The 24,717-nt window shown below is 34.9% G+C and overlaps 1 protein-coding gene across 1 annotated transcript in view; it reads left to right on the forward strand.

Annotated features, from left to right (window-relative positions):
• Nucleotides 1–24,717, forward strand: part of LOC150105482 (protein LSM12-like) — a 99,855-nt gene that overhangs the window by 66,803 nt on the left and 8,335 nt on the right. Inside the window, exon 4 of the mRNA XM_090394844.1 lies at nucleotides 9,778–9,907. Coding sequence (XP_090250970.1) covers nucleotides 9,778–9,907 — 130 coding nt within the window. The remainder of the gene's footprint in view (nucleotides 1–9,777; nucleotides 9,908–24,717) is intronic.

Consider the following 24,717-nt stretch of genomic DNA (forward strand, 5'->3'; position numbering starts at 1 on the left):
TCCTGTCATACATCTTTGCAGAAAATCCTCTGAAATCATGAACCCCCTTTAGCATAGATTTCCAGCATTTATTATATAGAGGCATATTTTATCTCACCCAAAAAGCATTTTTGAAGTTGAATGTAAAGTCCCCCCCCCCCCCCTTGGTAAAAGTAAACTATACCAGAACAATTACTTTGTTTTTACACTTTACCCAAGCATGAGCACATGAACTTAATATCACAATGGATAAACTTTTGTACATGGAGGAAGATGACTTCGTCAGATTTCCCGAGTATCCCACAATGCACTTCGCATTTTTTTTTTATGGACATGTCATCATAAATTATTCGTATGAGAAGGATCACTACTTGTAGCAGCTTCTTTTATTGAGACAAAAGTAACTTCATAGGTCTATGATGGGTGTGGCTGAAATAGAAGCATATTTTATCTCACCCAAAAAGCATTTTTGAAGTTGAATGTAAAGTTTTTTTCCCCTCCTTGGTTAAAGTAAACTATACCAGAACAATTACTTTGTTTTTACACTTTACCCAAGCATGAGCACATGAACTTAATATCACAGTGGATAAACTGTATATGGAGGAAGATGACTTCGTCAGATATCCTGAGTATCTCACAATGCACTTTGCATTTTTTTATATGGACATGTCATCATAAATTATTCGTATGAGAAGGATCACTACTTGTAGCAGCTTCTTTTATTGAGACAAAAGTAACTTCATAGGTCTATGATGGGTGTGGCTGAAAAGTTTTGATAACCACCTAGAACAAAAATGATATTAAAGCAACTGATATAACCACAAGAACATATCTTTAACCCCCATGTTTCATCAAATTGTCATAATTTGCCCTTGTCATCCTATATATCCTAAAAGAAAAGTCTGAGGTTTTGAAGAGACAGAGGTGTGGGCTGTCATCAGTTTTTTGTGCCGCAAGAAAGGTCTGCAACTGAAATTCACCAGACTTTGTGTCGGACTTTAGGAGACTGTGCCTCAGCATATCCAACAGTTGCAAACAGGTAGCGAGGTTTAAAATTGGGCATCGTGATTCCCCCAGGTCAGGAAGGCCTTTCACAACAATCATAGCTGTAAACATAGATGCAGTGCATGCCATTATCTTTGATGATAGACAAATACCAGCCAAAACATTGCAAAGACTCTAGGGGTATCCAGGGAATGAGTTTGGGTCATTGTCCACCAACATCTGGAGATGCAGAAGCTCTCAGCAAAGTGGGTCCCCAAAGGCCAACCAAAAGAGAGAATGTGTGCTTTCATCTCAAGGGATTTTGGGTCATTTTGAGAAATCAAGTGCAAATTTTTGGCCTGTATTGTGACTGTTAAGTTAAGACAAGTTAAGCAGTTCTACGTCATTTCTGTCATGGTGATTATCACATCTTTTCAGCACACCCTCGTAGAATAGTTTAAGGATGCAAGAGAGCCTCATGATATTAGAAGAAAAGAAAGAGAAAGAAGGATGGATAGTTGGTGGGGGAAGAGAAAAGGCCTCAGTTCTATTCTATTATATCATGTAATTGAAGGCTATCCTTTTTTTTTTTCCTTTTCACTAGTCTTGTGCAGCTGAACAACCAAAAACCAATTGAAACTAAAATCCAGAGATTACTTTTATCTCTTTTTAATCTCTCTGAGTTGGCCTTCTCTGCCTGGGATTGCTCTTCATTCATATCTGTAGTTGACCTTAAGACCACAATGAACTAGGAAGATGGAACAGTTAAAAAAAAAAAAAAAAAAAAAAAAAAAAAAAAACACCTCTCAATAATAAAAGAATTTTCTCTCTCCCAGTTAATATTGCATAATGCACATGGTCAGCATTTTGGCACTCGCCAAAAATTTGGTATTCCCTAAAATGCTTTGTAAATATAAATATCATCTGGCTGAACAATAGAATATCTATAATATAAATTATTTATGTGATATTGCTGGTTTACCAAGCCATATTTTATTCTAACTTTCCACAAATGATATTTTAACTCATTAATTATATCAAGAGATAAAAGATTATATCCCAATTGTGGGATTTAGATTATGAGGATAGAGTGAGTATGTGCATTACAGACTCTGGTTAACAGGAGAAAGAGAGGTAATATGATAGAGTTCTGTCAAATTCTGAATGGGTGTTATAGGATATTGTCTGATGAAATTTTTCGTTATATGGAAGTTAAGTTTATTTTCAGTCAAGAAAGGGATAAGAGCTAGGTTTTTCTCTCAGAGAGCAGTGAGTGAGTGGAGTGGTTCTTCTAGTGTGAACAAATTTAAGGAAAGGTATGACAACTGGTTTCAGTGATTTATAGTCTCTCAGTGAGTCCTTGACTCCCGGGAGGTCTCAGATGATAATAAGAAAAAAATTCTTCCCATTGCTGAAATGAAAATTGTGGTTGGGGGGAGGGGGTACTGCAAAAAAAAAAAAAAAAAAAACTGTTCTGTTGGAAGTAATGGAATGCCCAATATCTTACATAATCTGTTCCAAATTCCAAATATGCATGGCAAGAAAGCAGCTGTTAAATAGTTTACTGCTTTATTTGTAACAGCTGTCCTATTGGATCTCCAATGTTAAAGTACCTCCACTTTGATGGCATTTACTAGAAGGCAACTATTACAATTCTGCAAGCAAGATCTCTCCTTTTAGGATATCCCTGGAATTTCAGTAAGTTATTAAACAGTGTTAGTATTGGTACCAACTGTGGAAGTTTGTGATGGAAGAGGTTAAAAATTTCTTATCAGACCTAGTCAAAAATTAAAAATTTGATAGGAGGTAGGTATCTATATTAGCATATGTCCCTTTTGATGATGGATAGCAGCCTTTCGCCCACCCTAATTTGCTGGAGGATGTGGAACAGAAAGGGATCCAAACATTACCGGATGTTTAAGATTCTCCAATTGTACTGCCATTGGATGCTTTTTCATATTAACTAGGGTGAAGTAATTCACATAGCACGAACAGATAAAATTCTACTGCTTGGCTGATTGTGTCTCATTCCCAATTTGAGCCTGTTGTAGATAATGTGAATAAAGATACTGTAGTCATTATTCGATATAGAAATAAACTTTAAGATGTTGATTAAGGTATGATCTCTATTTGAAATTAGTATGAAATGACTTGGCTGTAAATTCACTTGGTATGCAACCTGTAGAGAGAATGGAGTTAGAGTATAACTAGAAAGGGAAGAATAAAATCCCATCTTGCAGTAATGTTCTATCCTTAAACCATTTGGTCCTGGGGAGTTCCATATCTTTATTTTATTTAGACTGTAGTAACTTCAGCTGCTGTAATGAGTCTGTCGAGCTCATCTTGGATGTGTGAACAAGGTATTAACTTTTCAAAAGTCATAGAGTTTCTGAAAGAAGGCAAGGATGTATTTTGTTATGGACATGTCTCTTCACCATCTGCAGAGTTTTGGGTGAGAGCCTTTTACAGAATTTTGTGAACTAACTACTTAAGAATGCAGCTGAAGGAATGTCTTAAGTGCTACTGTATTCTTATTTTAAAATTCCTTTCTTTTACTTGTTGCTGTCCAGTTGTGTTGGTTTGCTGTGAAGTTTCTCTTTATACAGGTCTTTTACTTTTTCCTTTTGAGAAAAGCAGGTTACTTTCCCACATTTGGTCATGTTTTGTTTTATTGCTTCTTTGAATTTCAACCATGCATCTCCATGAAAAAATGAATAGGAAATAATCTGGTGGAAGGCTCCATTGTCTGGATCTGATCTCTACTTGTTCTATGTGGAATTTAAGTATGACTGATTATGATCTGACATGTTGTCAAGATCTTTGATTTGAATTATTCAGTTTAGAAGAAGAGAGGAGATATAAATTCATTCAAACCGGATGGACCAATACTTAATCTAAGTGGAAACGTGAACTTAGGATTGTTAACATTCCTCCATATGTTTGCTAGTTCAGTGTTGTCAAGACATACTTTTAAAATTGAAAACTGCCACATTAGACAAAGCAGGAGGTGATCCTCAGAACTGGGTCACCTCCTTTCAGTTTCCAATATCAAGTGGCTATGATGTAGCAAGCATCATATAAATATGTTTGCATTTGCTGGAAGAATCATCTAACTGTTCTGTTAGATGCAGCATATGCATTCATAAACGTTATTACACATCAGTGGTATTTTCAGTCTGTTGTAAAGGTTCACTTTCTGCATTCCTTTGAATCTTATGAAAAGATCCATTGGGGTAGAAGATTAAAACCCCCTACTCAGGCTTATTACTTTCCAAGTTCCAGTAAATAGCTCATAGTTCATGAATTCTTAGCCTGAGGAATGTTAATTTGAAGATCCATAACCTTCTCTATCTTTATAATTTCTTTTCCTCTCATATATTTTTTCCTTGTTTCATTTCAGCTTTTTAATTTCTTCTGTTTATTCTCTATTATTAATGTGAGGTTTAGTATTGTCCTTTGAAGCAGCAGGATTGCACGAATTGTTCAGATAAACCTTTATTTTTAATAAATATTCGCAATATCACTAATCATTGTTGGTGGTATTTTCTTTAATTTAGACTGTGTAGTTTGGTGTCTTTGTTTAATTGTGAATCTTATTATGAGATTTTGTTTAAAAAGCATCCTACATGTCACAGTGCATACAAGAAAAATGGTAGCCAAGACTTCGATTTTCAGTGATTTCAATATGAGGATTTTGTGTTGTGTAGCATTGTTAGAGTACAAGGGTTGTAGCATATGTTCGGTATTCATTGCTGTGAGTTGAATGGTTTGTGGTAAAAAAAAAAAAAAAACGAGCAGAGGGAGATTATCGGAAATGAAGTAATGGGTATTAACAGTGTAAGGTAGGATAGTGAAATTGTTGTAGAAAATGTAGTGGAAGGAATGAACAGTAGGGAATGAAATATGAATGAGAGTATAAAAGAAGTGGTTGAAAGTAATGTGGATAATGAGATTATAGTTAAGACAGAAATAGCAGCTTGTGTGGTGTCCTTCACAGGACAAAACATGAGCTTGAGTAACTGGAGAAAACAATTGGCTTGCAGAACAGCAACAGGGAGAATGAAGAAGTGAATGGGAAAGGCATGAAAGTGCAAGAAACTGGTAGCAAGAAGTTTCTGTATACAGATTTGACAACAGGAAATTTTGAATAGTTCTCAAACCCCTTTGTCCTTCTTACATGCTGTTTCAGATAATTATCCTTTAGTGCCTGAAACAGTATGATAGAGTTGACCAGGGGTTTGAGAGTGTTGGATCTGATAATAGCATCAGAAAATTTCTTTATGACCAAGGCCAAGAAGCTGTGGGTTCAAATCCTGCCAAGGGTAAAGATGTTTGTGACTGTCATGCTAACCATTTATGATATGTACTACTGTGTCCTTAAGCAGTATGACCCTTGATATCTTTGTGCCATAAAAAAAATCATAAGGTAGTCTATTTCCAGTAGTGGAAAGTGATCATGCATTCTTATTCTAGGAGGTTGCTAAACATGTGAAATTCTCCATCAAGAAAGGGTTTATGTTGAACTATAAACCTTGTAATTATAACACTTAGACCACTTGGAACAATGGCATGGCATGAGAAGCTCTGTCAGTAGTTCATGGGAAATGGTCAGGGATTGTTTGAGAGATGCAGTATTGAACTGCATACCATGGTCAGGAGGATCAAGTGAGTAGGGATTTAATGAATGATTAGAGATATAAAGCAGGAACTGCATAAAAAAAACATATGGAGAGAATATAAACAAAAAGGTTATCAGCATATGCATGAGCAATCAGAGCACAGGCTAGAGTGACTGAAGAGTGATTAGTATGGTAAGGAAGGCTAGGAACGAGGGTTTTGTGAAACGTTCTCAGCCTCGACCCATAGATGGCAACACATGGCACAATTTTTTCCCCCTAAGTTGGTACATCTGTCATAAGCATCCATGTGAAATTGCAAGTCATTCTTTCAAGTAGTTTGTTTAATACAGCTGTCTGATGCAAAAGTGTTTCTGTATCCCTTGAAATGGATAAAATTGAGTATCATGCGGGTTATAAAATTCTTTGTAAAAGAAGGTTTAACGGCAAAAGAAATTCATTCGAAGTTCATAAAAGTTTATGGGCACTCTTCTCCTTTGTTTTCGACAATTAAGAAATGGGATGCAGAATTTAAACGTGGCCGTACCAGCCTTGAAGATGTCCTTCACGATCTTTTAACATGAAGGACGTCCAAAAAGTGTAACAACACCAGAAATCATTGATCAATTGCACGATATGGTATTGGATGACCGGTGAGTCAAAGTGCGTGAAATTGCTGAGACTATAGGCATTTCAAAGGAACGTGTAGGATATATTTTGCATGAATAATTGCAAATGAAAAAGCTTTGCGCAAGATTGGTGTCCCACTTGCTCACAGATCAAAAATGCATTCACATGAAAATCTCTGAACAGTGCTCGGAGTGTTTTAACAAGAATAAAATTGATTTTGTGCGTCAATTTATTACTATGGATGAGACTTGGATTCACCATTACACATCAGAATCCAAACAGCAGTCAGAACAGTGAACAGAAGCTGGTGCTCAGCGCCAAAGAAGAAAATGATGCCATGATCTTTCCATCAGCAGGAAAGTTCATGACATCGATGTTTTGGGATGCTAAAGGCATTTTGTTTATTAATTATCTTGGAAAGGGTAAAACAATAACCGGGGAATATTATTCCGATCTTTTAAACAGACTGGACGAAAAAATTCGTGAGAAAAGAACTGGTTTGCAGAAGAAAAATCTTTCATCAGGACAATGCACCTGCCCACAAAAGTGTTTTGGCAATGGGAAAATTAAGGGATCTGCACTATGAATTGTTGGAACATCCACCCTATTCCCCATATTTGGCTCCCTCTGACTTCTATGTCTTCCCAAAACTAAAACTCTTCCTTGCTAGTGAGCGTTTTTCTTCGAATCAAGAGGTGATTGCAGCTGTACAGGGGTATTTTGCAGATCTTACTGAGAACCACTATAGGGACAGGATAATGGCGCTGGAGCATCGATGGAATAAATGTATTAGTCTTAAGGGAGATTATGTTGAAAAATAAAAATAATTTTGAAATTATAAATTCGTTTTTTCATTGCTAGGCCGAGAACTTTTTCAGGCCAGCCAAAGTAAATCTAAAAGAGTTTTTTCACTGTTTAGCAAGTAAAAGAAAGAATGATTATGGAATAACTGTATTCATTGTGGAGGGGTAGGAATGTTGAAGAAGCAGAATAAATAGCTGAGCTACTAATCAGTCACTCTGTAGGGGTCTATCATCCAAGTGGAGACTTTGCATTAACTGATGCAAATTAACTGATGAGGTAGATGAACTGGAGGTGCTTAGCATATTGAAAAATATTCAATCTGAATATAGCAGTGGGACTGGATGGCATGTTGGCACGTGCTACAAGAATGTAGAAGAAAACTGGCAGTGTCTCTGTCAAGAAGAGTAACTTCTGATACAGTTGTTTAATCTAAGTTTCAGCAATGGCAAGGTCAAATGAAGTGGAAAGAATGTAAGATAATTCTGTTACATAAAAGCAGCTCCAAGACAGAAGTAGCAAATTACAAGATCAGTTAGCACCTTACATTTTTTATCAAGTATTGGAAAGTTGGTGAAAGGTAAAATTCAGGAGTGGATGAATAGAAATGTAATACTGGGCAGCACAACTTTATTTATTTTATTTTTTAAAAAAAAGTTGATCCCTTCTTTAGTAATTTATTCACATGTTATAATAAAGTGACAGCAGAATTGAGAAATAAAAATGGTTCCACCATGAATAGGCAACTTTTACATAGGTTGGAACAAATACGAATGGATATGAAGCTGGTGGCATGAAATGGGGGGGTGGGGTGGCAGACATCGGTGTACGTATGGTAGAATAGAATCATGGTGAATGATGGCAGCTAGTGAAGTGCCTTGGAGCTCTGTACCAGGGCTCATGACCCAGCTGGACCATGCAAACTTATAGAGGTAAGTATATATAAAAAAAAAAAAAAAAAAAAAAAAAAAAAAAAAAAAAAAAAAAAACGTTAACCGTGCTCATGCCAGGAGTATCAGGAACAGATGGGTCAAGTTTGTAGCCTCAGATTATTCGTTAGCTAGACTTGGCTGTCATATACATTACATTTTAGGAAAGATAGATACAGTAAGGTGAGCAGGGAGGGATGTGATACTAATGATACGACATGACATGTGATTTGACTCTAATTAGGCTGGAAAGCCAAGGTTATGATATTAGTAACAATTTTCCATGTAGTAATGAGTTTGAAGTTATATGGTATGAAATGGAGTAACAAGATCAAATACATGTTGGGATGTTGCTACAAATGTAGATCATTTATCATCACAAGTGACTAATTATCTGAACACTGATTTGGTAGCTGTGAAAGTCTGTAAGAAGATTGAAGCTGTATATGTAAGGTACAAGATTTAAGGTGGCCAATGGTGTACCACAGGGATAAGTTCTTGGTCTGTTGTTATTTAATTTTTACATTAGTGAAGATTCAAATCAGCTGGAATTGTGGGCATGTGAAAATAGCCATCAGGTCAATGTTAGTAATTTATGCACTATGGTGTAATAAGATATCTGGTGGCATATTACATTGGTTGAATTATGCTAGAAGAAAATGACTAGGCTAGGACTCTTGGAATTTTGGTAGATAGGAAGTTGAAGTTCAGGGATCTTATAGCAAAGACTGCAAATACAACTCTGAGGATAATTGTAATGCTGAAATGAATATTGACATGAGGATAAAGTCGTTTTTGCCTATTTACAAGGCTTTGATATGATTCCATCTGGACTCTTCTGCACAGATCTGGTCTTCTAGTTTCAGATGTGTTTTAGATATAGTGGATAGCTGCAAAAGATAGTGTTAAAGATGATATTAAGACTGGATGTAGATTATGAAGAAAGATTGAGGACTGCAGACAAGGTTAAAAAGAGGAGTGATATGATAGAGACTTACAAAACTTCTGAAAGGGTCCTATATATACCAGTAGATGAAATTTTTCATTTTATGGAGCATGGGGAGTGGATAAGAGATATCCATGGAAATTGAGAATAAATACAGTTAAAGAGGCAAGAGCCAAATTTTCTCTCATAGAGCAATGCATGACTGGAATGGCTTGCCTTTGCAGATGTGAATGAATTGAAGAAAATATATGACAGGTATATATATGGCCTAACTTGATGAGTCGCTAACTATCTGGAGAGTCTAATAATAAAGTGTTAGTTTAAGTGAGGTTCAAGAACTTTGACTAGTAAGAAAATGGAATTGCTAGTAGATAACTTTAAGCATCTACATTAATCTAGTTTCTGTTTTGCTTTACTGTTAAATCTTTCCAAATTCAAAATCAACACACTCTTTTGCAGCTATCCACTGTATCTAAAACACATCTGAAACCAGATGACCGGATCTGTGCACAACAGTCCAGATGGAATTATATCAAAACCTTGTAAATAGGCAAAAACGACTTTCTTATCCTCATGTCAAATATCCAAGGAACTCAGTATTGAGCATCTATGAATCATCACAAATGCTTTAAGCATTATTTTTTTCATCATTGTTACTGTTATTTTTCAGCAGCTTCAGTAAACTTAGCCAGCTTACTGAGATTATTGTGGTCTACAGATGGCGACATTATTAATTCTTTTTTACTTTTGGGATAAATTTTTAAACTTGCATTTCATTTGTAATTATGTTGCAGAGGTCGAAAATCAAACTGTCTTTCAAGAAATGATTTTTCTGTATGCTTGTATAATATTGTTACTATATATATATATATTTTTTTTTTTTTCCCTTTAGTATTACTGAAGTGTCTTGGCAAGGAAAGAACATTGTAGTTATGAGTCAAGTGACAATTTCACCACCATATAGACCTGAAAACTGCAAAGGAAAGACCGACAGTGATGCACTGAATCATGTTCGCAAAATTGTAAGTTTCATTAAAACATAACACACTAAGAAAAATAAATTTTTGTTGAAAAGCATTGAAAGTGCCAAAAAGTATAACACTCCTAAGAAATTTTAATACAAATACGTTCTTTATTTTTCATTTGAAAAAAAAAAAGAGTTTGTCGTGGTAAGTAAATCTTTTATGTATGTGTTTTAATATAAATTTTGAAGCCTGTGGTTTTAACAAAACGTTGTATGGATATTTCTCAGAATTTGGTTGTAGCATAATTTGGAGTCACTAGTATAACAGAAGATGGAATAAGTCCTTCCATATTCAGATAGAAACAGAAGCCTTTTTTTTTTATTTGGGGGGGATATTGATCAGTAATGAGTTTCTTCTACCCTAATTTTATAGATTTTTCCTGTTGGTTTTTCATCTAGTGAAAGAGACACTGGCTAGAAGAAAAAGAAAAATTCATGCAGTTTACACACAAAATGTGCTCTCTTCATAGCCTTAACTGCATAATTTTCAACAACCACAACCTAATTTTCAGAATCCTGCTACACACTTCTGGTACATTTAGAAAGATGCATATTTTAGAAAAATATGGATATAAAAAAAAAAATGAATTCATTCCACCATGGCTGAATTAGTTTGTTTCTGATGAAGGTGAAAAAATTTTCCCCTCTGTAAAAATAGACTCCAGAACATGTACATTTGTCAAATAAAAATGACACCTATCTTGAGTAACCTTAGTTGCTTTTCAAGTAGGCATAAATACATCTGAGTTAATATAAAAAATTTCCCAACAGAAGGCACTTGAGATGATTGTTCCTCAGTTTACTTGAATTATGATTACTTGTATGTGTCAGATTCTCAAAGCATTTTCTCTGCATTCTAGCTGCATTGTTATAATGAAATAGCATGAATTTTGGTTTATTAAATCATACTGTTGACACTACTGCAGGTATTGTCAAGAATACAGATTCTTGGATTCTGTTTGTACACAGTTCTCAGTAGAAGCGTTATATAGTGTGTCTTATCCCTGGTTGTGATTATATACCAGAATAGTTGCCTGAGTGGTTCGTTATTTTTTTAGTTAATATTAAAATTTTGGATCTGGGATATTATTATTATAACAGTTAATTATTATGACAAGAGATTGAGCAAAAGACAAAGAATATTCAAAAATATCTTTATTTACAAACAGTTAATATTAGTGTAAATTCATGGTATTGCTTTAATAGTGTGTGTAAAATGTTTGTTTTGCAAGCACTGTATAGTTAGCTAGACTATTTTGCATTATAAATATTGCAAAACCTGAAGAGAAAAGTTGCCCACAAACTTTTCTTGTCTCTTCTCTTCAAGATCACAGGATTTGATGAGAATACACAAACTTCAAACTTATAAGGTACAGTTTTTTCTGCTCTTAATAATGACCATTAAAATATAATTAGCTCATATCTGTTTTTCTTTGAATGCAAAAAGATAATTTGTGTGCAACTTTTCTTAAGAAAGAATGTAATTCTTCTCTAAAATATCTTCTTTCATATCTTCTCTACAATATCAGTTCCTTTTCTGTTTCCTTGAAACGCAAAGATAATTTTAAAGATTAATTTTCCTTGTGAAAACTTCTTTCTTATCTTTTGAAAAAGAATTAATCTCTTTCAGGTTTACTGCACTTAACTAGAATACATTTGCTGCATAACGTATCAAAAAGAACTGTCCATAGTTTCAGGAGAAACTATGTATTACTTATCTATGCCACAACTCAGCTTCCTTTGAAAGAAATTCATTGGTTTAATTTTGGGGTAACTGTTTCTCTCATTTTTCCAACTTTTTGGCTTAAGAATTTTTTTAAACTCTTATTTCTCTCCTAAATTCCAGCTTTTCAGAACATCATCTCTGTTCTAATCAGTGAAACAGTTGTTCTATTATTTTCTCTCTCTCACTAATTCAACTTCCTCTTTGGAAGTGCCAGCTTCATGCAAGCACTCTTTTGCCTGACGCAGTGAGATGAGAGCAAAATAATCGCTTGTTGTAAACAAGACTGCAGTTCTTTAACGGCATGAAAACATCATCAGAAAGGTCAATATTTTCTTCACTCAAGGTTATGTTACAGAAATAAAACTAAATTAGAGAAGACTCCATTTTTTTACAAAAATACACCCAATTCTCCATTTACACGGTAGATTGGTTCCAGAAAAAACGTGTAAATGAAAACCGTGTAAAAAAGAATGCAGTGCATCTGACAAAATAGAAGGATGGTTTCAGAAGTGAAAACCCAATGCAAACAATAAGTTATTTTCAAACAAAACATGAAAATCGTTGAATAAAACTATTTAATTTTAATGGAATATTTTTTATTTTAAATACTTATTTACAGTATATACATATGTATCTTTCTTAAAGAAAATAGTGTGTCACTAATAAAACAGAAATTCAAAAAGGCCCAAATACACCCCCACTCATAAGGTTATTAGTTAAATTTTATTCGCCGTCACTTTCTGACAGTAGCCACATTCTTTTGTGTGGGACTGGAATTAAATCACTTGAAACACTTTGGCCATCCTGTTCATACTACAATGGCGAAACGTTTTCTTCAGTAAAAGGAACTAAATTTAGCACTAATTTCCACCATAACTATACAAAGATTTCTAATTACAAGAAATAATCCATTTTTTTTACTATACATTTAGGAAATGTTTACATACATGATAAATAATAAAACTAAAATCCATGTGTTGAGGCTTAAGTGCTGTGAGGGCATCATGTTGGAGGGTTAATGAAATATTTACAGCATTAGGAAAGGATTGAAAACTAATTTTAATACTTCCAGTATATCATCTGTCACTGAGACATCTTTTGGGATTACAAATAACTCTTGTAACCTCACCATAAACTTCCTACCCTTATTAGTTCTACCAAAGATCAGTTCCCTCCTCTCTCTGTGCCTGGAGTATATAAAGTACCCTTTCTCTGCAAGCTGGCTTACTTTGGACAGACAGATAGATTAGCAACCATCTGTTTAGAACAATGTTTCCCAGATTTTTCTTATGACAGAACACTTCACAAATCCTGAAATTTTCACAGAACACCTTGGTTATTTTGTAATTATTAATAATTAATTATGGCATAATCATAAAGAGTATTAGTTCACTTATGTGTACGGTGACATGTTGACAAATATAAAATTACATTTAAATCCGTTATCAATCACTGAACTAATGAAATCTTGTAGCATATGTAGTTTCCTCAGGCCAACATCATTAACCTTCCAAACGGCTAGGACGTCAATAGACGTCCAACTAAATCTGGATATGTTTCAGCCCACCTTTTTAAAGAACCTGGATAAGAAGTGCAATTTGACCCTCATGTCCATTAGAACGTGTGATAAACCCTCACGCTGAAGAGAACGGTTAATCGGATTATCTCGCATTCGTAGCTGCCTCTCAGTTGCCTATAACAAGAAACGCACTTCCTTGTTCCATGCTGGTCAACTGGATTTTAGTTATATAGGATAGACTAAAAATAGAGAAATTATTTATATTTTTGTTTTCTCTTTTTATTGTACAATACAATTTTAATGTCTGGATAAAATAAAGATCTTGTATAATTTGTTCACTTAAAAATATTTAAGTGAATAAAGCCTACCTTGGAGAACCAATTTTATTTTTTTGCGCTAATTTTTTTCTAATCGCTTACTAGACAAAAGATTTTTCTTTGTTCTCGAAGAAATTAATTTACGATAATTATTTGAAATATTCTTTTAAAAAAAGAAAAGAAAACCGGCTGCCGACGTTCCAGTTTATATTATTTTTATTTTTGTACAAAACCTTCGAAATCGAATAATACTTCACAGATTTCCTTTAGGACACGCTTGAGCAACTTTGCTTTATAGAGAATAACATGAAATTCTTTAATCATATTACTAAATTTTTTCTTCATGTTGTATAGTAATCTACTCTTCTTTGTACTTTCACTTTCTTGGTTTCCTTGTATAATTGGTCATTACAAAATGAAATTAACAGTTATGATTTAAATTTATATTTTCTGCATAATTCAGATATTTTATTCTCCAATTTTTAAAGTAAGCGATAGATTTGCTTATTTTTATCATTCAAAATATGTATATCGAAATTTCATTTCCTTTCACAATAGAATTGAACTTTATTTCGCCTCTGATAGTTTAACCCTCCCCTCCCCCCACACCGTGGCATTACTATCACACACCCGAAAACTGTTATGAAACATAGGTACAGTTTTTATTTAATTCGTTATTTTTCTCTAGTAATTGTTCCACATAACTTTAATTTTTCGATACTGAAACTATGTGGTGATTATTATAAATTAACAAATTATAAATCAGACAATATACATATTATTTATGTATATTGTCTGATATTGAGAGACCCTTTACTGGGGAAAGGTTACTGCATTACAATGGATAATTACTATATGTGTCCTCAACTCGCTGATTTGCTTTTACAGCATTGTACAGATAGTTATGGTACTGTAAATGCTAAAAGGCGAGACATGCCTCCAGATCTGGCTTCAGGAAAGCTATAGAAGGGGGAAATCAGAGCTTATCAGGAAAATCTTTGCATCTATGGAGGGAAAGTCTTTGCACTACGTTGGAAAGACAAAAAAGATGTTTTTCTGCTGTCTTCCCTGCACAATCCATCAACGGAATCCATGGAGAAGCATGGTTTGAAGAAAGAAAAACCCATTGCTGTGTGTGCATACAACGACACTATGGATGGAGTCGACAGGTGCGATCAGCAGCTATCATTCTACTCTGTAATGAGGAAACAGCATAAAAAATATTACAAAAAAGTATTTGGACATGTATTAGATTTTGTTATTTGGAACAGTTTCCTCCTGCACAAGAAAAAATGTTTGTCTACCATAACATATCTAGAATACAGAATAGAAATTGCAAAAGCATTGCTGCATGCACATGCGCCTTCTTCAGCAAGCAGAAAAACAGGAAATCCTGCCAGACATCTGATGTTGAATGCTGCTAACTCCAGCCATTTTCCCGAAAATCTACCACCAATGGCTAATAAAAAAAAAAACCTGCACGCAAATGTTATGCATGTAATAAGAAATATATCAGAAAGGAAACAAAATTCTGGTGCCCTGAGTGTAAAACTGCTTTGTGTGTTTACCCTTGCTTCGAGGTGTTCCACACTGTTCAAGAATTTTAAATTCTGAACAGTATGAAATAAAAAATGTTTGTTTTCAAGGCCATCAAAACAGTCCTTTTCAGGACTACAAATATTGATAGAGGGATACCTGAATGAACTGTTTCCTTTTCATCTTGAAGGCGAATTTTTAATTTCTTTTTATGACACAGAATGATATTTTCAAAGGAATAAAATATAAGAGTAATCCAGGTAAAGTATTTCACCAAAACAATAAAAAATAATGAAATAAAATCTACCCTATATACATATAAAATGATAAGCCTTTTTATGTCATGTTTTTCGAATCGTTTTGAAACTCGGGGGCTACCCTGAGTGTCGAGTCATCAGAATTCAGGGGCGGAACCCCCTTTCGAGTTATCACAATTGAAGGAGAACTGGCCTACCAGACCGGAACACGGAACACTAGTTAATAAATGAAATATATAAATAATAACGGGAACATTTTCATCTTGCCAACACTCAACATTGATGTGATACAAAGTTTTGTCATAAAAATTTCTGCTGCAATGAAGTTTGACGTAATCAACAATATTATTACTACCTTATTTCTGTTTCTCGTGTGGGAGAAAAACAGTAAAATGTCACTCTTATAATTATATGAGAGGTTATAATGGCAAAAATAGTAAGAAAAAAAGTCATTTGCACTTTCTCTTCAAAACACAGAGAAAGAACATTGTAAATTCAGCCAGTGGAAAAGAAAATACTACACATTTTTCTTCTGTTATCTGATTTTTTTTTCTTGTAGTACAAAGAAGAAATCACTGCATATAACATGGAGTCTGCATGAGAGAAAAAATCTGGAAATTGGTTACATTATAACGAATAGAGAAATCATGCCAGAAAAATTATTCATGTAAGATGCTAATCTCAGCAGACATAACATTTTCTTCTAGATTACATATCTAAAGTAACTGAACCTTTGCTACTATTTTACACTAAAGTGAATGGGTATGTTCCCCAAGTGATTTACGTTTGTAACAGCTGTCTTGAGAACGATTTATGAAATAAATTATCTGAAATATCCGCAGATTGATTAGGTCTATACCCCCCCCCCCAAAGAAAAGAAGATTATGAAACGCATATGCACCTTTTCTTTGAAAATAATTCAAATCCTCTTTTTCAAGATAATTGTATGATTTAATTTCTAATTTTTGATAATAAAAGTAAAACTGATCATTATAAATTAAGCAATTATTTTGGCATAAATAATGTATAAGCATGTAAACGAAATGTCAGTATTTCTGTTAGGATATAGGTAATCAACAATCGAAAAGGAAACAAGACATTCTTGACATATTCTGCACTACAGCCTGAGGCACTTTAGTGCGACTTTAGCGTTCTCCCCTTTCTTCTCAATAGCACTGAGTAAGCCTTCAACTTTTCCTCCAGCTAAGAGGATATTACCAAGTATTTATAAGACGTAGATTATTTCAGAAATAGCTTCCAGCAGCAGAAGTAATATTTAGATTTTTTTTAAAGAAAAACAAACAAAAATAATACTCCTGAACTTTCTTTTGTGTGGTATGCATATAAACAATTTTATGTGGTGAAAATATAGCATATTTCTAAAATTTCACATAATTTCAGTGGACAGTAGAGCAGCTGGTTTTAGATTGCAAATAAATAGAACAGAATTAGAAGTTTCACGGTACAATCTGATTGCCGTATATCTTTTGTCAAAATGGTAAAATGAAGTAATTGATTTTGAATGACGCCTAGAAAAGCTTTCAAACCTGTATAGAAATTTAGAGTAGTTATGCAATTCAGTTCCAGGAGAGAATAAGGAGGAGGGGGGGGGGCATTAGAAAATCTTCAAAATAAGCAAAAATTTTGAATCATTCCGTATATGATATTTTTCACATATTTTCAACATATCTACAAGTATACGCACTGGATATAGTCGTAATGTGCATAATACAAGTAAATAAATAAAAGACGAAGGCGAAGAATCACTGCTAAAATATCATTGGATATAAATTTTGGATACCAAAAAGACACAATCGGAAACCAAGTAATGCAATTTAGCATTTAAAAATTTTTTTTTTATATCGTCTTTATGAATAACAAAAAATCGTTTCTAAAACTGAAATGTGATGATCCATATAATACTATTTGGCTACAAACAAAAGCAAAAGGACATATTTATTTCAATAAATATTATTTAAAAATATTAATATTTGACAATATTTTCAAAGCCAACATTTGAAAATTCTGAAATTTGCAAAAAAAAGAAGTATTCAATTATTATACGTAAAGTGAAAGAACAATCAGTGCAACTCTTCCGGTGCACCGATTTGTAGAATAAAATAATACACCAAATTTACTATCACTAAATAGATTCATTGCAAAAGCTGATCAGTGGTCATTTCAGGATTGATTTCTTTCACATATGTGAAATTCGTTTCAATTTTTGGGAAGAGACACAATAAACCATTTTAGAGGCAAGAAAGGTCAAATAACTTAGGACAGTAAATGAAATTCTAAGCAACACACAATAGACGTAAAGAGACAGGGGGACACAAAGGTCACTCAGCAACAGTTAATCCACTAATGGCTGTAGAATAGCCGTAACAAGATTAACAGCGGAGAAAGGTAATGGCATGATAAAAGGTAGAGTGCCGACGAAGTTTTGATCCATGAAAAAAGCTAGGGAGAGCTGACTATATCATCCACACCAGCCGGTTTGGAGGTTAAATTAATTTGTGCTGATTTTCATTGCATATCCCATTCTGATCACCAAAAATTTATAATATTATAAGTACTTATGAGTGAATGCAGACTTTTTCTCCTGTGTGCTTGTAGTTTTCCTCTCCTTTTGTACATCCTGGAGATTGCTTTGTAGGCTGGAGGTAGATGAATCATTATCTGTTGCATCACAAACACCTTCAATAAGAGATTTCTTAACACCAAAATTGAAGTCCCTTGTCTCTTATTCATATTAAAATTTAAATCTGTAGGCTTATTACTTTTAAAAAATCATGGCACTACGGTTTCAAAACAAGCACTTTCACCCTACAATACAAACCTGCGAAGAAAGTATTCAGTATTACTAGATTTGAGAACCGGATACAGACTACCTTGATCTTCAATTTCAGTGGATTACAACAATGGGCAACAGAGAATGCCCATTGTTGTAATCGGCTTGCAGGCAATTTTTATGAACAGTTATAAACAGCGGTATTCTCTTTCCTGAATGTTGAAACATTTCAATGTGTGAAAATTAACGATAATTCATGAATATTTCCCTGTTTAAAAATATGCAGCTTGGTCACTGACATTTGCAACACATGTTATTTTGTTCAGTTTTGAGAACATGGATATGCTGCCCATTGTTGTAATTGTCTTGCAGGCAATTTTTATGACTGATCATAAACAGCGGTATTCCCTTTCCCTAATTACTTCCATGTTTAAAAATGCACGACTTGGTCACTGACATCACGGAACACAATTTGGGAAATCCTGGTTTAGAAGAACACAAATCATACATCTGCAATTACAACTATGGGCAATCTTGGCCTTGCAGACTATGTTTTGGATACAACCTACAGAATCTCCTGGAGAAAAACCACCATGCTCCACCATAGTAAATTCAAAAAGAAAGACCGTTTTTAGAATCTGCAGCGGCACTCAGAAATCAACAGAATTTAAATAAATACGGTTGCATAAAACTTCGCAAAATTTGGGAAACATTAATTATCAGAGATCCCACTTTACATCCTAGGCCACCTGCAAATGCCCATAGAGGGTGCACCATCTAGATAGGTCTTTAGATTCACCACCGTGTTTCACTTAGAGTATTGTTTTGTATTTGAGTGTGTGTGTGTTACAAGATTTATTTGTAATCCCTGAAGATGTCTCAGTGACTGAGATGAAATACTGGAAGCATTAATAAAATTAGTTTTTAATCCTTTCCTAGGGCTGTAAATATTCCATTAAACCTCCAACATGAAAAATAAAACTAAAAGTTGCCCTTTTCTTTGTGTTTATATATTTATTTAATCAAAATTGGCTGCACATGGTTACAAAATGAACGAATTGACTGTTAGCTCTATAAAGTTCACAGTATGCAGCACAAAAAGGTTCAGCCAATGCAATCCACGATCACTTTCAAGAAAAGAAGCATATCATCATCATCATCAAATTCCTGCCATGTACCCTCAAGGGGTATACAGGACATGATAGTACTACATGAAAAATTTACATCATTACTAACTTCCTATCTACAATTTTCCTCCAAATCAGTCTGTTACTTGTTAAGACTCCAATATTATCAGATCTTAGATTTTTATCATCTAAAGCACTTTGTACCGTATCAATCCACCTATATCTTGGTCTTTCTCTGGGACGTTTTCCTAGCGGAGAACACTTGTTTGGCTAATCTTTCCTCGCCCATTCTGTTTAAGTGACCATACCACCTGAGATTAGCTCTGCTAACGCATTCCTGGATGTTGATAATGTCAAGTTTTTCCTAATATCCTCGTTTTTAATATGATATTGCCATTAATGCCATCTGTTCACGCTCCAAATCTTTCTGGGGACTCTCATATCTGCGGTCTCTAGTCTTTGGTCAATTGTTTTACTTCTGACCCAGCTCTCAGATCCATAAGTTAAAATTGGTTTGAACACTGTCTTGTATACAGCTAATTTAGTGTTCCGACTAATTTCTCTCTTATTCCATATGAATTTATTCAATTGACTTCCCACCATACCAGCTTTGCTGATTCTGTTGTCTATTGCTATATTTAATTTACCATCTTCACTAAAAAATCGTGCCTAAGTAGCTGAAATGTTTTATTTTTTCCACAGGTTCTCCATTCACAACACAGTTGACATTTTCATTGATTCTGCCTATTTTCATTGTCTTTGTCTTTTTATTGCTGACCTTCACACCATATCTATCACAACAGTTATTCAATTTAGTCAGAGAATTGCAGACTTATAGCAGATTTATTTAGAAGTATAACATCATCTGCATAAATCAAAGAGCTGACATTTTGATATCATGTTTAATACCACTTTCCTTCATAATGTGATCCATATAGATAATGAATAACAGAGGGGATAATGTACATCGCTGTCTCACACCAGATTTAACATTAAACCATCTTCCTGTGCTTCCTTCAATTCTAACTGCTGACTTACAACTCAAATAAAGACTAAGTATTGTTTGATATAATGCCCCATTGACACCATAAAACTGTAGTGTATTGAATAGCTTCTCTCTTGGCACCTTGTCATGCCTTTTCCAAATCGACAAAACTTAAATACAGATCTCTGTTATGTTCCCATGTTTTCTGGACTATTTGTTGTAAAGTGAAGATCTGATCCTGACAGCCTCTATTTGGCCTGAATCCAGCTTGTTCTTCACCAAGCTTTTCTTCCACAATTCTTCTCAACCGTTTCTCAAGTATACTTGCATAGATCTTGCCAGGAACACTCAGTAGGGAAATACCTCTGTAATTATATGGAGAATTACATTTATATGTAATTCTCCATATAAAAAGGGAAAAACAGTTTTATTTCCCTTTTTATATATGGGTACTATGAGAGCTGTACTCCAATCATCGGGAATTCGTCCCTCTGTCCAGGCTTTCTGAACTATGCAGTGCAGCCACTGTAAGACTCTTATACCACCATACTTCACCATTACTGGTCGAATATCATCTACTCCTGCTGCCTTTCCACATTTCAAGCCTTTGATGGCTTTTTCTACTTCAAGTATGGATATGTATTCTTGACTGGCATGCCTGGTCAGGTTTTTTACCACTGTGCTGTCATCACTTCTCATTTCATTTAGCAGTTTTTCAAAGTAATTACTCCATACTTCAAGGATATCTTTTTCTCCCGTTTTTGTGTCACTTTTATCATCTCTTAACTTCCTTTAGAGCACTCTTTCCTCCATTCCTAAGCTTCTTCAACAACCTCCAGAATATTTTGCCACCTTCTTGATATTTATTTTCTATATTCTTGCCAAAGTCCTCCCATGACTTTTGTTTAGCTAGTTTTACACAGTGTTTAGCATTCTTGAATTTGTCTCTGTATTCTCTAAGAGCACAAGCTGACTTATTTGCCAGGAACTTTTGATATGCTTTCTTCTTTTCCTTCACTGCCTCTTTAACTTCCTGTGTCCACCATGGAGTTCTAATTTTTCTATCCTTGCAGACAACTTCACCACATGCTTCTCAAGCTGAATCAATCAGAGCTTTCTTCAAGGCTTGCCACTGAATCTCCAAGGTTTGATTCCTGTTCTCAAACGCTTTCATTTTTTCTTCAATAATCTTTGTGTATTTTAGTCTACAGTTCACATCTGAGAGCTGCTCAACTTTTATTCGCTTCAAAACTTTCTTACATGTTATTCTTTTCAATATGAAATTCAATTTTATCCTGCTCAAGACTAAATAGTGATCACTTCCAATTTCAAATCCTCTGTACACTCTGGTGTCCTGCACCAGGGAGAAAACATCACTATCAACAATAACATAGTTGATGAGACTTTTCTTATTCCTAGCCTCTTCTCTCCATGTGAATTTGTGCACATTTTTATGTTGGAACATGGTGTTAGTAATAACCAGTCCATGTCCTGAGCAGAAATCCAACAGATATTTGCCATATCCAGGCGATGCCCCAGCCGGCATGAAATTTTGTCATGTTGTACCATCATTTTTTATTTTGGTTTAACCAATAAGAATTCAATTTGGTTGGCTAAATCCCAAATTGCTAGCCCATCCTCGTTCATTCAATATCCAAGTAGATACCCAACAGGATGCACCACGAGAAGGTGAGGATTGGACATTAGGTCAGAAGCCCTGGTCGGTTCTCTGCATTCCTTTAAAGGCTATGTGGAGGTCTCCTCTCAGTTATACAGCTAATGGCAATTACAAGGATTGTTTGAAAAGTTTGATAAATTTCCAATAGACAGCGACATGATTCGTTTATTCATACCAATGTCGGCACATATCATCTTTTTCATGACTTCTAGCAAAATTTTAGCTACGTGAGATGCGTAGTTCTCGTTTAGCAAACATTTAAAATAACCATGTTCGCATTTTTCATAAAAAGAAGAAAAATGAGTTTTGTGCAGTGATAAAACACTTTTATTTGAAAAAGTGGATGGCTGTGCAGATCAAAGCCGAGTTAGATGCAGTTCATGGGGACTCTGTACCAGCATTAAAGACTATTTATTTTTGGATAAATGAGTATAAACATGGTCATAAGTCCATCAAAGATGAAGCGTACTCAGAATGCCCAACTGAGGTTACTACAAAGGAAATGATTGACAAAATCCATGGTATCATTATGGAAGACCGCCAAGTGAAAGTGTGTGAGATTGCTGAGATTGTAGGCATCTCAACCAAATGGGTGTATAATATCTTGCATGAAAAATTGCACATGAAAAAGTTGTGTACGCGATGGGTGACTGCCGATCAAAAATGCATGCGAAAAGACATTTCAACGCAGTGTTTGGTGATGTTTAATCACAATTCACAGGAATTTTTTGCATCGATTCGTGACTGTAGACAAAACTTGGATCCACCAACTAACACCTGAGTTTCAAGCAGCAGTCAAAACAGTGGACAATGCTTGGTGAAAGAGTACCAAAAAAAGCAAAGACCGTTTTTCAGCAGGGAAGGTGATGGCCACTGTTTTTTGGAATTATCATGATAGACTATTTGGAAAAGGGTAAGACAATAACATTGTTGGGTCATTTAAAAGAAGCGGAAAAAAAAAAATGGCCAAGATTGGCACACAAAAAAGTGCTCTTTCATCAAGACACTGCACTGTCCCACACATTGGCCATCACAATGGCAAAATTGCACGAATCAGGTTTGAATTGGTTCCACATCCACCATATTCTCCAGACTTGGCCCCTGTGTGACTTCTTGTTCCCAAACTTAAAAATTTGGCTCGGTGGGAAAAAACTTTCTTCGAATGAGGATGTCATCAAGGCTGTCAATGACTATTTTGCACAATTTGACAAATCCTAATTTTTTTAGATGGGATGAAAAATTTGGGAACGCTCTAGAAAATGTGTAGACCTCGATGGAGACTATGTTGAGAAATAAAGGTGATTTTTTCCAAAAGCAATGTGTTTAACATATTATTTTACCAAACTTTTCAAACAGCCCTCGTTTGTCCACATGGTACTTTTCCAATTCTCTTGCAAATTCAATTTCCTTTCCATTAATACTCCTTATATTGATGGTTTCTATCTTCAGTTCTTTTAAGGGCCTCCGTAGGCTCAGTGGTAGAGATGAAGCCCTTTGGTTGGAAAGACCTGGGTTCGATTCCTGTCCATGATGTCAGGAACCTTTATCTAGTCTCTTTCGACTAAAGATGAGTTGGCTAGTCTCATACGGAGGTAGAGGTTTTTTTTCACCCAGAAACTCGGATTTTTTGGCCCTCAGAACAGGCAAACTTGCCTCATGAATACACATGGATCTTCAGTCATAAAATACATACTTAATCTCTCATTAGGAGGAGGAAAGGGGCGAACCCATACGAAATAAATAAATTCAGTTCTTCTGTTGTTGCGTTTATTCTTCTTCTAGATGTTGAGTTGGAGCTTGTTTTGGTAGCTGACTTTTCACTGTTCGCCTCAGTTCCCTGAAGAGACCTCAGCTAGCCTGAAATCTTAGTATGTTATATCATCATGTGCATTTGTGAGTTTAGCCAGTAGAGAGTACAATTTGATCGGCTAAGTCCCAAATTGCCAGCCCATCATCATTCATTCAGTACCCAGTAGGTACTTACTAACAGAGCACACCACGTGAAGGTAAGGATTGGACATTAGATCAGAAGCCCCACAGCTTTCAGAGCTCATGTCAGTCCACTGTCTGATGTCTGCCAGCCAAGATCTTCTTCGTCTGCATACATGAAGCTCTAAATTTAAATTGCAGTTAAACAGTGTTGATTTCATCAGGAGAATTTTTTTTTTCTTGTCATTCCAATTCTGACTTTTTATTTCCATTTCTGGGTTACATTCTTCATTTAACCAGCATCTGAGATATTTAAATTTTGTCACCCTTTCTATTTGTTTCTTGCTTATGACCAGGAATTTAGTTTTGGTGATATTTATTCTTAATCCCATTTTTTCACTCTCTTTGTTCATTAGTTCGAAAAAATTTTGAAGATCCTGAATACTGTCAGCCAGGATAGCTGTGTCATTAGCATATCAGATGTTACTGATGTTGAACAATGAGGATATCTATAGATGAATACAACCAAAAGAAAACCTGATCCAGAAAATAATCAACAGGAAACTACGTATATTTGGCCATATATGTAGAATGAACAATGTGAAGAAATTAACAATGCTGCTGTTTGGGATGATTGAAGGAAAGAACAAAAGAGAATGGGACCATGACATTGTCAAATGGTGCGGAAACTCTGTACACAAACTGAGTCATCTTGCACAAAATAGAATGCAATGGAAGAATCATATCAAGATGGCATCAGACACGAGTGTGAAACCCTTGGTTGTTGTTGATTGAATCTGTCCTCGTATTCCAGAGACCAGAAACCAACTTAGTCAATCATCTCTGGACTCCTCTCCAACATCTTGAAATCTGTGCACAGTAATCCATATGCAGCCTGATCGTAGTCTTGTACAGTGGAATCACAGCTTCCTTACTTCTACAT

This window comes from Typopeltis vanoorti, chromosome 6 (genome assembly GCF_054136105.1).
Source record: "Typopeltis vanoorti isolate ZY-2024b chromosome 6, IOZ_Tvanoo_1.0, whole genome shotgun sequence".
NCBI lineage: Eukaryota > Metazoa > Arthropoda > Arachnida > Uropygi > Thelyphonidae > Typopeltis > Typopeltis vanoorti.